This window comes from Phasianus colchicus, chromosome 5, assembly GCF_987193195.1.
Source record: "Phasianus colchicus chromosome 5, bPhaCol1.hap1.1, whole genome shotgun sequence".
NCBI classification, from domain to species: domain Eukaryota; kingdom Metazoa; phylum Chordata; class Aves; order Galliformes; family Phasianidae; genus Phasianus; species Phasianus colchicus.
Window position 1 is genome coordinate 49272702 of NC_143440.1, and position 17261 is coordinate 49289962.

The window sequence follows — 17261 nt, forward strand, 5'->3', positions numbered from 1 at the left end:
TCTCTGCCTTTGTCTACTCCAAGGTACTGGTGCAGCAGCAGGAAGTTGCCCTCTGCCATTGTTTCCCCTGTCTACAAAGGCAGCCTGGCCACAGAAAGGCAAACAATGGCCCCAGCAGGATGTGCCCAGCACACACCAGTGGGAGCCATGAGGCTCATAGGGTTCCTCTGGGTGCTGCTCCTGGAAACCAGCCCTCGCATGACAGGAACTGTCATCTTCAGCTATCTCAGTCTTGGTTTTAAAAGCAAAGTCAGCTTTAAGGAGCCAGTCTGGTGTTGCTCCCAGAGATGAATGGATTTACTCCCACACAGGCTCCAGCAGGGACAAGCAGCGTTGCTTTTGGTGCCCTCCACCAGCACCAGGCTTGGGCCACAGCTGCATTTCCACCGATTCAAGGCTTGTGCAGGATAAATGTGCTATTTTCTCTGCAGGGAGTGGAGGAGAGAAACTGAATCATGTTGTCACTGATCCTCTGCCCCAACCTGTGCATCAGAGAACTGAGCCCATCACTGTTCCAGCTAGAAGAATACAGGGCTGTCAGAAGGGGTCCAGTTTAGCCACTGTGTGCCCCTTGCTGCCTCTACCAAATAACAGAATCATAGAATCATTAACGTTAGAAATACTTCTAAGATCATCTAGTCCAAACATCAACACATCATTACCATGCCCACTAAGCCACGTACCACAGGCTCAGCAGGCAGCCAGCACACCAGCCAAAGAGCCTTTGTCTTCCACTTCCACCTCATCCAATGGCTTCTCCTTACACCTCCACACCATCAATATTTGGGTTTGTTTTTATTTCAACGTACGTGCCATATGGTAAATGGAATACTCGCTTCACAAGCACCTTTGCAAAGTACAAACATGGCTAGTAGTGACAGTGTGGTGGAAATTAAGGGAATTAGTCCAACAAACAGGAGGAGCAGAGGTGAGCAGAAAGCTGCTGTGCAGCCTGAGCTCAGTCTCAGATCTGGGTTTTGTTTTTTGAAAGAAACAGTCACTGGAGACAAATGCCATGAGCGGCACACAACTACAAACTCACGCTCCCTCATCAAGAGGTGCATGCTCAGGGTCACTGTGTGACACAGAGGACAAGGGACACCAGCTGTCTTAATGACAGCTCTGGCATTCCTCCCCATTGATGGCAGAGAACTGGTTTTTTGGACAGATATTTTACAAGCTTCACAAGTGAATGGCTGTTATGGGCTGATCTTTATCTCAGTCTTGCTTACTCACCCTCATAAATCCTAGGAAGCTGCTGCCTGTTGTGTTCTTTCCCTCATTTTGGGTACCTTATCTAAGCCACCCCTTTAGAACAAAAGGAAGTGCAATGGCACCTCCATGGTGTAATCTTGCTGCCATCCTTATCAGGGAACAATTCTAAGGATAAGCCATCTGTGCTGTGGCCTTATCACAGTACAGACCTCCTGGTCCTGATGCAAACCACACATCCCTCACTGTTTACTCAGTTGTTTGCTGTCACTTGTGTCACTCTTTATCAGCACAGGCCATTCCTGCATCCCTAGTTCAATAAACATAACGTTTCCATTACAAAAATCTACAGTTATTTCCTCCCAAGGAAGGAGTCTTGTTATAATCAAATTATCAGTACTAATACATTTTAAATCTCAATCAGCTAAGCTAGTTCCAATTTCCAGCAACAGGCTGGTTCACTCTTACTGGTGGTTCATGCCAGTGTGGATTAGTGGTTCCTCCAGGCAGCTGATGTATGAGCTTACCAAAGTGAAGACCTCTACCCACAGGAGCACATGTAGCCTTTAGGTTGCCCTCACATCCCTGAGCACCAACATGTGCCTGGCATGGCCACAGGGGAGCGAGCAGGAATATGAACTGGTTCAGGGGCTGCAGGTTTGCACAGGCTGCTGCAACACCTCAGTGGAGACAGACAGCAAAAGGATCAAAGAAAAGACAGGGATGCAATTCTGAGCCATGCCCCAACCCCATCATTCATCCTTAGCTTTTCTACTAGCTTTTCAGAGATCCTGAATGCTCCAGAAACTAGAAACTGAGATTCTGTCCCTCAGCAAATGAGCTGCTGAAATGTGACTAGTAGTAACAAAATAACAGCCTCATGCGGATGGGGAATTTCCTTTCCCCCTCATATATTCTCCCTACATCAGAAACAGTCAGCAATTATTAGATGAACTCTCCAGCAATGCCTCAGTGCTCCAAAAATTAAATACTGCCTTTCAGAATGTATCTCTGGAGGGTCCTGAAGCATAGTGCTATTTAGTTTAGTGATAAAGAAATGCCTCAAAACCACATTATGGAGTGGGTCATTTCCCACCCAATTCCTTTAAGGGAAAAACAGAAGCGCGGAGAGATGAAAGAAGCTACACATGGTCACAGAAGGATCCCAGTCCTGATCCATAGCTGCACTGACAAGTAATGCCAATTACCTCTCACTAACCACAGGAGGGTCCATATGAACGTGCAATGCAGGCTCCTTAAACAATGCCAACAAACAGAACTTCACATCGCTGACTCCCACTGGGTATTATTAAAACTCCAGAAAACCTCTGTGCTGGATAAGTTTCACCTTCTCTGTGCTCTCCAACCACCGATCTGAGACTCCTATGGAGCCAACAGTTTCCTAAAGCACATCAGATTAAAGTGCAATAGCTCATTCAAAGTGTTGTGCATCCACATGGTTGAGCCACAAAGGAAACACATATGAATGTCATATGGGTGAAACAATTCGCTTCAGCCACCAAAGAGGACCAAAGCACTGAAAACAAGATAATAGCCCAGGCTATCAGTGAAAGCACAAGCTCCCCAAGGATGCAGTAGGATTGCTTCCACTGCTGACGCCCAGACACCAGGCTGGCCAGCAGATCGTCAGCAGTACAACACTTACAGGTAGCTCCAATTCAGCTCCCATGCCTGGGACATCACTAAGTCAAGAATGAGCTGGTCTAGAGGCTGCTGGTGATAGGAAATAGCAAGGAAGCCCAATCTGCTTGCCTTGGAATCTATCTAATCCACATGACTTTTACTGGATGTTTTTACCTGCCACAAACTAGAGAGGAAATTTCTGATTCACTGTCTGCACGATTAACTGTCAGCTGAACAGACAGTGCATAGCTTGCAGTCGTGAGAGTCTTTCAGTTCCATGCCCTGAGCACACACTGGTGTTCATGATCCAGGATTCATTAGAAAAAACAAACTTTTTCATTAACTGAGGTACGTCAGAGCCATGGTGAAACGGAGTGATGCTCATGTGACACTGAGGGATGAACTAAGTAACTTCCCCAAACAGTTTCACAGATGGTGACAATGATGAAATCCTGAGCAGGCCTGACAGGTGTGGAGCCAATGCCAAGTGTCCACCCATCACTCACCCAAATGAAGCCTGTACGCACACACACACACACACTGTTTTTCATGGAGTAATGAAAAAGTTCATGAAAACTTTTCAGTTTTCATGATGCTGTCAAAAAAAAAAAAAAAAAAAGGCTGCAGAGAAAGGCAGGTACATCTACACGTCCATTTTCTGAGAGGTGACAGAGATCTGCAGAGAAATCTGCATGGACTTGAGATCGCTCCCCTTAATCAGAAAAAGCAATATAACATATATCGTATTGTTAGTGAGCATCCAGATGAGGGCCACAAAAATGATCCAAGGGATGGAACACCTGCTCTACATGGACAAGCTGAGAAAGCTGGGGCTGTTCAGCCTGGAGAAGAGAAGGCTCTGGGGAGACCTGCTATTGGCCTTTCAGAATCTGAAGGAAAGAAGGGGTCAGACTCTTTAGCAGGATGTGTTGTGACAATATGGAGGGAAATGGATTCAAACTAAAAGAGGAGAGATTTAGACTGGATATAAGGAAAAAGTTTTTATAAGGGTGGTGAGGCACTGGAACAGGCTGCCTAGAAAGATGGCAGATGCTTCATCCCTGGAGACACTCAAGGTTAGGCTGGACAGGGCTCTGAGTGGTAGGTGTCCCTGTACATTGCAGGGGAGTTGGACTAGATTACCTTTTAGGGTCCCTCCAAACTCAAACAATTCTATGATTCTATATCAAGACCCAAAGCTAAGGGATTTCAGTAGGAATAAAATTTAAAAATGGCTGCATAGTATTCCAGACAACATGGATTCAGAGCTGTTTGCTGCTACCTTTTGATCACCTGTCCCCAAAGAAGGCAGTATACTACCAAGGTCACACAACACCTGGCCCTTCCTACAGATATTCACAGGAGTTGACACTTCCTCCCAGTTCATGGAGGAAAGCAGAGGGAAGCACTGGGCTCAAGCAAGCAGTGATGAATGGCAGTACCCACACAGCCACCAGCATTTTCCCAGGACAAAATATCTGTGCTCTCTTTGTAAAGTTCCCCTGACTGCTACATGGGGAAAAAAGAAAAGGATATTCAAACTCCCACTTCATTTATACGATTCTGTCTTGTTTGGATTTTATTTGATTATTTTTTTTTACATGACAGTTCTTCATTCATTCTGGGTTCTCACACTGAATGGAATTTCACTTAAGAAGTCTTCCCTAAATTATTGTTTCCTCCTCCCTTCTTGTTTACAGCCGTAAGAGGAATGCTAATATACAGAACGACTTTATGAGTTTTATCCTAGTAGGCAGCCAAAATACAACTGTCAGCAACACAGGTGGTGTCTCAGGCACTGGGGCAAACATCTGGACAATAGTCATCTGTGCACTGCAGGGCAGCAAGAAGAAGCCCTGACACAGCAGCACAGCATTTATCTCTTGCAAGAGCCTTCTATGCCTCAAACCAAGATTCCTCTGTCATCTGAGAAGAAGCAACACAGGCAAATCTTGGGAAACATAAAACCTCATTTGTGCTACAGAAAAACCTGAAATAAAAGTCCTGAGAACTTAATCACTAAAGCAATCCTGACTATGCATTGGCAAAATAATTTTTATGTCACCTAAGAGGAGCTTTTTAACAGTGCACATAAAGGATATTTATGAAGAAGGAGAGGCAGGTGTAACAAGACTCACCCTTGCTTAAAAATATGCACAACAATAACTGTCAGCCAAAAAATCTGAGCAGGAAAGTTAATCAGTCAAAATTTTCGGATGTAAAGTTCAATATTTCCAAGGGCTCTCAATCCTCCCAACAGCTGCACCTTTTATCTGGTTCCAGGGCCAGCTTTCAGAGAGAGCTGCTCCCTGAATCTTTATGTGCAGGTCATGCCCACTCCCCAGGAAAGCTCTGGCTTTTGTACATACAGACAAGGAAAGGGTTCTTACGTTTTGCAGGGCATCTTGATACTGTGGCAGTGAGGACAGCTGTGACTCGGAGTGGTATGGGGACAACCCCTTCCTCAGTGTCCTCAAATCCCCAGTGCTGGACTGCTGCAAAGACAGAAAGAAAACAGGACAGGCTGTATTAGCAAGAAAGAAAGTTATCTCCTTTGTTCTGGATTATCTTTTCCCACAGTCACCTTTTCCCTCAATCACCAGCTGTTTCCATAACTTCTCCCTGCAACAACAGCTCAAGTGGCCATTGTGATACAAGCCGTTCCCATGCCCACACCTGGAGAAAGCATTTGCAAGCAGCTAGAGGTGAAACTCTCAAAGTCTACACCACTAAATGACAGAGTGAGAAGGTATTTTAATTTTACCTAAGTTCATGCTAGTTAAAAACACCTTTAAAGATGTAAATCCACCAGGAGATATTTTCTGGATCTTTTCAAAGCAACATCAGCTATTCCAGTCACCTGCAGGTGGAGAGCAATGAGTGTTTGTAAGCAGTGCCACTGTAACTCATTTAAGCTCGCAAAAGGAGTGTGAAAGCAACAGTTTCTTATTTGGTTATAAATTAGCGTGCAACCACAAGACTTAAGTGGAGCCATGTAAATAAAGGTAGTCAGCATGACTCGACAAACCATACAGATAGATGCAATCAACTGCACTCAAAAAAGAAGCATCAGGTGTTGGGGAGTGCTGAATAACATCAGGACAATAATAACTGCCTCATGTTATTTGTTCTCTCACTCAGTCATTCTGAAATGGGATGTTCTTCAAACAAGAAGAGTTTCTCCTTTAAGAGAGCACACCCATAAAACGTCAACATACAAGTAGCCAAAACCAAGGGCCTGGGAGAAGATTATATCTTTTTATTAACAATAAATATCCTCATTAACTTTACTTTTTTTTTTTTTTTTTTTTTTTTTTAAGAGTATAAAGCAATGCACTGTCCCTCATTTTAAAGCCATAAAATCATGACCTTTTAGATTTTTACGTTCCATTAAGACTTCTGACTTGCATCTGCTGTAGAAATGATGTTTTCCACTTCAAAAGAACCAAAGAAAAACCACTGGTGCAATAAAATTTAACGGCAAGTCTCATAAATCAGCTCAACTGTATATAAGAAAACCCTCCGTAACCCCAAAAGCCTGACCATAACCAAGGCTTTAGGGACTGTGGCTGTGTGCAGATCTCAGAAATATGGAAAGTTTGTGTTTCTTGCTCCCATTGCACAGAGAAGAATCAGTGCATTCAGAGTGGGTACATCATTTTCTATTGGTGTCAGAAACATTTTCTTGTAGCCAGATGGTCTGTTTAGTGCTAGTTCAGCTTTTGTTTTATCTCAAAATGTCTTTTCTTTCACAAGCATTCTGACCCACACATCCTATTGGCTTTCATTTTACAAGCTGTGAGGAGGACAGTTTTCAAGAAAGTCATCACAAGAAATGGATGCTAGCCCTTCATCACTTGACATACTAGGAACTGCTGCACTTACATAGAGGCATGATTTTAGCTTAGGGGATGTCTAGGACTCCTTGGATTTACAAGGCCTACAATTTGTTTGCATTTCACAACAGAGCCCAAAAAAAAAAAAAAAAAAAAAAGTGCATCAGAAGCCAACTCCTTCTCTACACAAGAACACCAGAACAAAAAGGAGTTCTCTTCACCATGGTAAATACTTTCAAAAGAAGGTTAGAGGGCTAGAATGAAAGATGGTGAGCAGACCCTCATTTTCTTGGTAATGTACCACATATGTCATTCGTAGGAGTCGCCTGGTATGATACTGAAAGGATTGTAACTCAGCTGGTTCTGCTTCCACTGTCCATGCAGCCACTTCTTCACTCCTTACAGGCACCAGGAGCAGCAACCCCAAGAAAGGTCTCTACTGCCTGCTCCTTCAGTGTGTCCCTCCCACATCCTCCCCAGCCTCTGGAACGAACAGGCCCTTACACAGGCACAAGAAAGGCAGCAAAAACCAACACAGAGAAAATGCGAGGATACAGCCATGTACTGGAGACTCCAAGGCCACACATCCGAAAGCTCTGCTCCATGCTCTGCCTCATTGGCATTTAGATTCTCAAATTCATTCCCGTTGCTTCAGATTTCTGCAAACTGCACTGAGACAGGCAGCATGCCATGTGCTGGTGGGGAAACAGGAGTGTGGAAACAGACATGAAGAAGAGATGAGATGTTCATTTGCTTCTGTCTCCCAGGAACTTGTTCTCTTCCCCAAAATCTCAAGTCTATGTTAGATCTAGCATGTGTTTCAACACACTACATGTCATCCCCCTAGGAAGTCAAAATGCCAGCAAAGGAAGCAAGGACACCAGAGCTAGTTTTAGTCAACACACACCACCACTGTGGCTAAAATCACATTGGTTTAAACTGATTTAACTGACCTGTACTCCTGCCTGTAAGCAGAAGTATGCATTAATTTCAATCTGGCTTAAATTGATTCAAACTGTGTTGGTAAATACACAGATACAGTCAAAACTCTGCTCAAACAAGTGTTTCTAATGGATTAGTTCAATTGCTTTTTTTAAACAAATCCCATTTACGACAGTGAATCTGTGTGTGACAAAACTATTGTTAGGTTGTTTCAGCGACTAATGCTGATGAATCTGATCTAATGCACTCAGTTTGATGGAAAGATCCCCACTGAGTTCAATGAACATCAAAATGAGACCTTAATTAAAGAGTAGGAAAGAAAAAAAAGAGGAGCAAACAAAGAATAGAAAAGAAATCTAAGAAACAAAAGGCTGGACAGTGAAATCCACAGAAGAGGAATGGAGCAAGGATTGAATTCAGTAGTGCTAGAAAAATCATCGCCTTCCATTATTTATAACACATCTGTGTTGGAGATGACCAAACCACCACTTTTTCCTGATGTTGTCAGTATGGTTTCCTTCTTCTCCTACTGCTGTCAGCAGGACAGCCAGTCCCTATCAGGAGCACTCCACTCAATGCAGTTTTACTTCTGCACTTTTTAGAATGTGTTTTAGAATGCGTTTCAAATTGCATTGAGACGTTTTTGCAACAACCTAACAGTCACAGTTCTGCACTATTTATTTGTCTTGAACTAAAAAGCTTTTTTTTTTTTTTTTTTTGCCATAGAAGGAAAATTGCTTTTTCTTCTTTTTAAATTAAAATAGCGTAGTGATGCATATTTATCAGATCTCTCTAAACATTTATACATTCATTGGAGTTGGCTATCAGTGCTGGAGCTAACCAGGAAAAGAAAGTGAAACCCTTATTAAAAAGCAATATGACTAACGATGCATCAGAATGAGTAGCCATTACTCCACTTAAGCCTAAATTAAAAACCCTGGTATTTGCATTGTCAATTCATTCACAAAATGAAATCTCTTATTACCTTACCCAGTTTTCATTACTGAGATGTAAGTGGAACCCAAATTGCTTTTCCAGTCAGAATAGCATTAAAAGTACAATCACTGATCATCCTCGTTCATCATCATTGTTGGAGATCATCTCAATTAATGTGCAACGTGCCTATAATAAATTACCTTTCAGGTAAAATCACTTCCTATTTCATAGAATCATAGAATCACCAAGTTTGGAAAAGACCTCTAAGATCATCCAGTTTGATCATCCACCTATTACCAATATTTCCCATTAAACCACGTCCCTCAGTACTACATCTAAATGTTTCTTGAACACCTCCAGGGTCGGCGACTCCACCACTTCCCTGGGCAGCCTGTTCCAGAGAGATTTCAATAAATTCATCACCAAAATAATTTTCATTTGTACTAAAACTCTCCATAGGAGAGTGCTGATTTGATTGAACTTTTGGTGGGCATGTTTCCTAGGCTGAGATATGAACACTAAAAGAAATGAAAACTGCAGGAGGAGATGTGAGGCACACAGTCAGTCTTAACCCATTCAGATTTCCAACTTGTGCATCCCAAAATACCTTTATTCCTGCAAATGCCAACAACCAGGCACGGGTAACTCTGGAGTACTTCTTGCTCTTTTATTGAGATTTTTTTGTGAAATACTTGTTTCATCCAAATGTTTAAATAAAAAAAAAAAAAAAAAAGAGGAAATGGAAAGGAAATAGAGAAACATCTCAGAGCAGTACAGAAGCACAACATCTCCCTTACGTCTAACCCAATGCCACTGCACATTGTCACCTCCCCTTACCAGCTGATGAGCACAGAGACAAGCCTGCATACCACTGACAGCACCGACAGCTCCTCAGCAGTCCTCCAGACACAATAACTCTTTATTATTTGGAAATAAGGATGTGACATTTATTGCTGTATTTTTCAGCTAGGCAGAACTTGAACTGACCTCAGAATATACTGCCATTGGACCAAAGCCTGAAATCTTTGTCAGCCCTGCTAAGACAGTGATGGACCTAAATACGCCCCTGCTGGCAGGGAAAGAACTTTACCTATACATGTCAGTGAGAAAAGAATATAACCAAGAAACCATATTTTTATTAAAAATGAACTGTAAACCCACCTTTCAGTCTCCTTAGAAAACAGAAGTAATATGACGACTGCCATGGGTGGAAAGTGGCAAGTATTTTCCACACAAAATAATTTCTCATTTAAACATCTTAGAAGTGAAGGTGCTTAGCAAGTCCTAGAATTAGATTTAAAAAAAAAAAAAAAAAAAAAAAACAGCAAACACTTGTGCCTACCAAAGCCTTCCATTCTTCTATCAGGGAGAAGAAATGGTACCCTTTGACTTTTTGACCTGATGTGCTGAGTGATTCAATTTGAAAATAACACAAATAACACAAGAAGATGGATGGTGCTTGCAGTATTTTAAGGTCAAGTTACTATGAAGAAACATTTATTTTCCTTTCTGTTTCTGTCCAGTAAAGTCAGATCAGTGCTATGGCCATGTTGAACCAACTGCGAAGATAAAGCGTTGAAAACTTATAGACAAGGCAGACAAATTATCTTTTCTGTTACACTTCAGTGTTACTTCTGCTGGAAGGGAGAAAAGAAAGAAGATAGGCATTTAATTCTGCAACACTTTGATCTAACAAAATGGACCGTTCTCAACACAAGTTAAATGCAGCAAGAGACAGAAAATTTACTTGACAGATACTTTCAGCATTTCTGAAAGATATTAGCAAAAAAACCCAGAACGATTTCAATTAAAATTATGTGCTGAAGTGGCTGAGAAAAATTAAAAAGCGACACTGTCGCTTCCAGTAATTCATGAATTAGCATTCAAAATAGGGTCGTTACATAAGTAGCCTTTAATTGAAAACACTATTTTCTCCTTTCACTAAGTCATTACAGCTGAAGGCTGAACAGAGGTTAAAAAAGGAAGAGCAATCATAAATGATCAGTTTGACTCTGTGCTCTAGGGAAATATTAAAGCCTTTACTAAGAATCACAGCTTCCCTTCTCTCCCGCAACATGGGGTCACCTTGTAGCAACTCAGCTGTGCATCCACAAGCACCCTGTGCCTCTGAGAGCTCCAAAAGGGAGCTTGGCAGATGTGGTATGGTGCCAGACTGCTGGAGACCCATGTACTCCCAGTGTGCAGCAAGAGCCAGAAGGGACAGTCCTGCTGGAACCTGAGGCTATGGCTGAGCACCTGAGATGCTGCTTGTGTCACTTCTTAACTCACTTGTAATCTTCAGCCCTGTGAAAGCTACCGCTCCTGGTTCCCGTGCCATGCAAAAGAAAACTAAGCACCAATTCAAAGGCCAGGTTTCATACAAAGCCTCATCCAACTCTTTTCTGTTTACCTCTGGGAAATCCCTCAATGAAGGGAAAGGGAAACACATCCAGTACTAAGAGTGGGATCAACCCCACGTGAGTCACCAACAGCAGACAGCCCAGAGAAGTGTCAGTTCAAAGGCTTTATGACTATCAGCATTCCCTGCAACTGGTACTAAGTTCAAGAGACAGCAGATTACATACACATTAGATTTAATAAATGTGTATCTCCTAATAAACATAACTTTAGACGAAATTAAGCATCTTAAACACAACTAAAGGAAAAGGAATATTGTGATGAATTCAATACTGGCAACATAATATTCATTTTTTGACACCAGTTCATTAGATTTTCTTTGGACAAATTATTATGCCATACCAACGTCCAGCTCTTAGAGACAGAGAAGCAATTTCCATTTTTTAGTGGCTACTCCATTCTATTACAAAGCACAGGATTTCCTTCAGCTGTAGTTTACAAGATGTAACAGCCTTAAGTTGCACCAAAAGAGGCTCAGGTTGGGTATTAGGAAAAATTTCTTCTCAGAAACAGCAGTAAAGCACTGACACATGCTGCCCTGGGAGGTGGGGGAGTCACCATCCTTGGAGTGTTCAAGAAATGTGGAGATGTGGCACTGACAGATGTGGACATGTGGGGGTGGGTTGAGCTTGGACTGGCGGATCTTAAAGGTCTTTTCCAACCTTAATGATTCTACGATTCTAATTTAAACATTATGGTGAAACTGGTCCCTGACTATAGAGCAAGCATCCCATACTAACCATGTACGTCCATAAGAATCTGGTCTTACAATCTGCTGAATTCTCTATATGAGAAACTGTGTATATGAAAAAAAAAAAAATTCTTTGTATTCTACTTCTACCCATAAATCTTTGATGGAAACTGATGAAAAACTTTTCTGAGGCCTTGGCTTTTGGTTATTTCTGAGATGATAAAAAGGAGGAAGGTTTTATTTCAGCTCAGTGAGTTGGGCTGCCTTCATCTTTATGGACTGCTGTACTGCCCATTACCTGAATTACTTGCTTGTCACTGCAGTATAAATTCTTAAACCCACTGGCAACAATTTTCTACACCATAATTGTCCCAGTAATTGAAACTGCATCAATTTTGACACTCAGCAACCCATTGTTTGCAACTGGGTAATTAAATGGAAGGTTTAGCTTGAAATCTTTTCCTTTATTCCTAACACATGCTGCTTCTGAAGCAATTTACCTAGAACTTACCAACTTCTCATGTGGGTAAATGGCTTTGATTTGTAGCTGGTCAAAACCCAAGATTTTACTAACAAATGTCTTTTGCACAAGCACAGGATGGAAATAAATAATTAGAGGCATATTTAATACATTCAAATGATTAAAAACTGGAAATGGCCCATATTAGCATGTGAAAGAACAAGCAACCAGAGCCCCAAACAACCAGCATCAGTATTAAGCGGCAGCCCCCAGATCCAAAAAGCTGTTTGTGGATGCATCAGCTATCTCTACCTTACTGAAACTTCGTGGCAAGCTGTTGCAGTCAATCAGCTAGAAGGGAACAGAAGAACATTATATAGACACTTAGAACCTTAAAAAAAAAAAGATATTTTATCATTTTGGATTAATTTCTGTCTGTACCACAGATCACCAAAGTAAGCTGTTCTTACATGCAACATTTGACATAGATAATACAACTATTTGAACTTCAACCCCATTTTCCTATATTAATGAAGTCTTGCAGAAACTATTATTATCTGCACAGACATTAACATCTAATTGTCCCGATTTTGAGCATGGTGACCCCAAACACAGCTGACTAAGTTCAAGCACTATCAGAACAAATCAGCCTGTAAGGACAACCTGATGCAAGTTCTCTGAAGTCCAGCAGAGCAACTCCTCACACTGTCGAGGTACAGCAAAGCAGAAATGTATCTCAAACTAAGTGAAAGAAATGCTGCAATAAGTCAGCAGAGAACCTGGTGACTGAGCACACAACTGCTGATCCTACTGCTGAACATCCCCTATTGCATCACCTGGCACGAAGATTGCCCCTTAATCTCGTTAGTCAATGTTTTAGGCTCCCATACACCAGGAAGCTGAGGGATGTGCAATTTCACTGTGAGAAGCTAGGTAATAATTGAATTAAAGCTCTGTAATTGCAGTTATCACTACAAGACATTCAAGCAAAAATAAGCTCAGCAAAGCACACATCTGACTTAAAGTATACGTGAAGAGTCCCATTAGCTCCAGTGGCATTTATCAGGCAAGCTGGAAACCACACACGTGAGAAAGCAATTAAAAAAAATCAACGTACTTGATTTCTTAAGAATTCTGCAAACAAGAAAAAAAATAAGGAATGAGATTAAAACTATTTAACATCTTTCATGTCATATGAGCCTTCAGAAACAGGAGAGATTAAATTCCTTTACACTGGCTCATATCCCTTTTGTCTACACAGCGTACCCTGAGATCATTCCTTATGCTGGTAGTAAAGGCCTTGGAGGACCACGGTGTTCCGATCACCTTGTTTCCCAATTCCCTCTCTGGTGCTCAACCAGCAGGTCACAAACACAGCTCAGGAATCAGCATTCCACTCCCATTGATCCTCAGATTCTCCCCCATTATCACGAACTGCATGCTCACAAGTTGAAGAGGCAAAGCTACAGATTTCATCTGTTTGCAGTGGTAAAAAACAAAACTGGAATTCTCTACCGCTGGGAGAACTAACATTTTGGGAGAGGCTTAATAAATATCAAGAGATGGTCAGTAAGAGGCTTAGCAGATTTTACCATGTAAAACCACTACCAGAAAAAAATATTTTTATTACTGTTTCAGTGGAGTATGAGCAATAAAAGCAGTGCAAGTTTTAAACCTCTCCATTCTCTGTAGCAACTGAGGCGAGAACTTCAGCACACTGTTAATATTCAAGAGTGTCTGCATCGTTTTCCTCTTGTTTTTGGCCAGCAGAGAAAGATCAGCCCCACAACTCATGGGAGGCTCAGATAATCAGCTCAAACCAAATTGCAGTATATAATTATAATCACACAACTGGCAGGTTTTGCTCAAGAGAGGACAAAGACTGGTGCAGCTGAGATTCACGCAGTACAGCCTATAACCCAAATAGAAATGCAGCTCAATAGTTAACATGCCAAATGGAGCTATAAGCATTGACATTCCATGTAGCCCTCATCTGATCTGTGGCTTGTAAGCAATAAGTTTAGGAGTTGCAGACTAATGGAGCCCATCCGTGGCTCATTAGCAGCAAAATCAGTCTCTTCGTTAGTAAATCGATGGAGAAGCTAAGGAATGCTGCCCCAGTTCCACTGTGTGAGTACATGTAGATGTAGCATTACTCAAACGAATAAACTCAGAACCCATGCCCTCCTATCACCTTGCATTTTCTTTTCTCAGCTGTGCTCCAGGCTAGAGGCCAAAGGGAACCCCCACAGCTCCTGGCCAAAGCACTGCAGATGGAGTTCCCCATATCCCATCAAATAAAAGGGCTAGGAGTGAGGACAACAAAGACCTAAATCAATCCCCTGCAGGCTTTAGCTAACACTGCAACCAAGCTGGTCAAGCACTTTGCTGGCCAGTCCTCTCTTCTTTTTAAGTAGTGCTCAAGGCAGAATGGAAACTGAAGCTCCTCTCTTCTAGTGGACCACTCAAATATTCAAAGCACTTTGTTGCACCAGAGCAAAACAGGTGGGAAGAATCAGCTGAAACAAGTCTGATTTTTGATGAGATAGTTTAAATGTTCTTTAAGAAGTCTGCTACATAGTTCTAGATTTGCATTTGTGACTTTATGAAAAGCAAAACAAAACTGTAAACATATTGCTTTGGCTAAAGTCTTTTTTTTTTTTGTCTAGAATTCAGCACTGAACTTATTCCAGAAGTCTGTTTTTTAAACCTCTGCAACTAAAGCTTAGTTTCTCTTTGAAATCATTTTTCAGTCTTTATCAGGCTGACTGATCACTGAGAAGCTGAGTACTTTGAACCTCTCTACATGTTATTAAGACACAAAATAATGTTACTTCGTAGCCCAATCTAGCTGTAATTAACAGCTTTTTCTCCCGATCCTGTCCTTATAAGCAGAAAAAAGTGGAATCTGGGGAAATTGTTACAAAACTGGTTAAGCACAGGATATGACTAATCCTGCATTTCACAGCTGGAGGTTGAACTGAGCCTCATTAAACCCAGTGTTCTTGCTCACCCAGAACAGAAACAAATGGGGCATGGAAGATCTCTATGTAAGTCTCTCTCCTACTCACACTATTCCACAGCAATACAAAATCTCCAAATTTTGGTGAGTGCAACAGATACTCGTAACAACGTGGTTCTGTAGGAGCTATACCCCAAAAAGAGTGGAATTCTGTAGAAAGTCCTCATTTACTTGAAATGAATATTTGGATGAGGACCCAAATGTGCATCTTCTTTTTGATTAATTAAAATTAGTATGCAGCTAAACATTTACACAGTGCACAAGAACAGAAATACAGTAACTCAGGGCATGTCATCTTCAGCATTCTGAATTTAAATGGAGACTAAATGCATTGGAAAGCTTTCATGTCTGACTTGCTCTCCATTACAAAAAAAAAAAAAAACTATTTCCCTTGTGATACTTCAAATTAAAGCAATTATCCTCATCCCTCTCACACACAAACACCAGGTAGGCATTGGGGAAATAAGACAGGTTTGTAATTTTACTCCACTGTGGTGAGAACACACAGCATTCCAAGCACACATAACAACCTCACAACAAACCTGTGAGGCTGTGGTTCAAGGAGAGGCCCCAATGTGAGGACCTGATCCCAGCCCTGAGAAAAGTGCACAAGCAAGAACTGTTAACAGCAGGCTTGGCACACAACAGAGTGATCATAAAACAAGAGAAGAAATTGCAGCCTGATTCTCCTCTAGCCAGCCAGCACAGTGTGCAATTCCTTCTTCCCCTCCATCCTCCGTTCTTCAGGAAGAAACTAAACTCCATGGAACTGCATTTACATCCTTATCCTGTGTGGTACTGTTGACTCCTAAGCTCCCTGAAATCCTGGGGTCCATTCTCTCCTCCTCATTTTCAGAACAATATGCCTGAAATTGCTTGCTGGGTGTACGCCTGTGCCAAGTGCACAGAACTCAGGCTAAGCATACAGCTTCTTAAAAAAAAAGGCTAAGCACAATTTCCAGGATTTTGTTTTGGCACACAAAGGAGTCTCCCAGGGATACACTCAATCCCCATCAGTAGGCAGGCAGACGCTGAGGTGCTGGTAATACTGAAGTCTATGTGGTGATTTAATTAAATACTTAGATGTTCCTGATAACTCCCCAGGGTTGTCCCCTCCCTGGAGAAGAATTTTTCCTATTTCTGCTCAGCACAAGTGCTCCTGGCATTCTTCCTCAAAGAAACATCAGGATCTTATTGTTAAACGTCTGGCCACTCACTGCTTCCCTGAGTATCTGCTCCCTCCAAGCTGAGCTTTCTGAAGCCAAGGTGTGGGTTGGAGATTCATGATCCTTGAGGTCCCTTCCAATCCGGGCCATTCTGTGTGATTCTGTGTGTGCAACATGCCTTGAGCATCTCTGAATAGGAAAATGCTTCCAGCATACCCACCCTGAAGGGAAAATCTGGGCTGGGATCAGCAGAGACTCACCAAGCCCACAGTGCACAGGACTTCATTGCAAGAAGTGAGAAGAGTGGACGAGCCCATGAAACCTACACATTTTGCAAGTTTAGCTGTAAGTGCCTAATTCTTACCATCGTACAGAACGACGTGAAAACATGAAATAATGTGAATGATGGCCAAAAGTTCATCACTGTTATTATCTCTAAAACGCATGCATTAGTAACAAAACTGCCCAGAACTGACCTTTGGAGCTCCCAAAGCTGTTAAATATAGGTTTCTCCAATCTGGAGGGAAAAGCATGTAATTACCAATTCATTTTTAGTTTAAGGGGCATTGTGAGGTGGCTTAAGGGGTTTATTTTTGACTCGGACACTTTCAGCTCAGCAACAAAAAGTAAATATGATCTCTCATCACAGGGGTTGCATTTCAGTAATATGGAAGGTCCCCTCATCTCCCTAACCAAAGGCTGCAACAGAAAGTTCAGCTCTCCAGTACATTTTCCTCAAAGACACAGAGGAAAAACAGGACTTCTCACAAGCGCTGTGGAACACATTAAATCCCTGCACACAGCAGAATGCAGCATACTTCTTCCCTGGAGAATTTCAGACAATAAAAAGGATGCCTGCGAAGCTCTCCACAGCCAACACCCAACGTTCCTGAGAGCTTACGTCCTTGTTCTTTACACCTCAACTAAAGCTCGA

General features: G+C 41.9%; 1 protein-coding gene across 2 annotated transcripts in view; it reads right to left on the minus strand.

Annotated features, from left to right (window-relative positions):
• The window catches only part of CCDC85C (coiled-coil domain containing 85C), a 101960-nt gene that overhangs the window by 19015 nt on the left and 65684 nt on the right, over positions 1-17261 (minus strand). For both annotated transcript variants that reach the window (XM_031593015.2, XM_090141595.1), the window contains exon 3: positions 5247-5351. In XM_031593015.2, coding sequence (XP_031448875.1) covers positions 5247-5351 — 105 coding nt within the window. The remainder of the gene's footprint in view (positions 1-5246; positions 5352-17261) is intronic.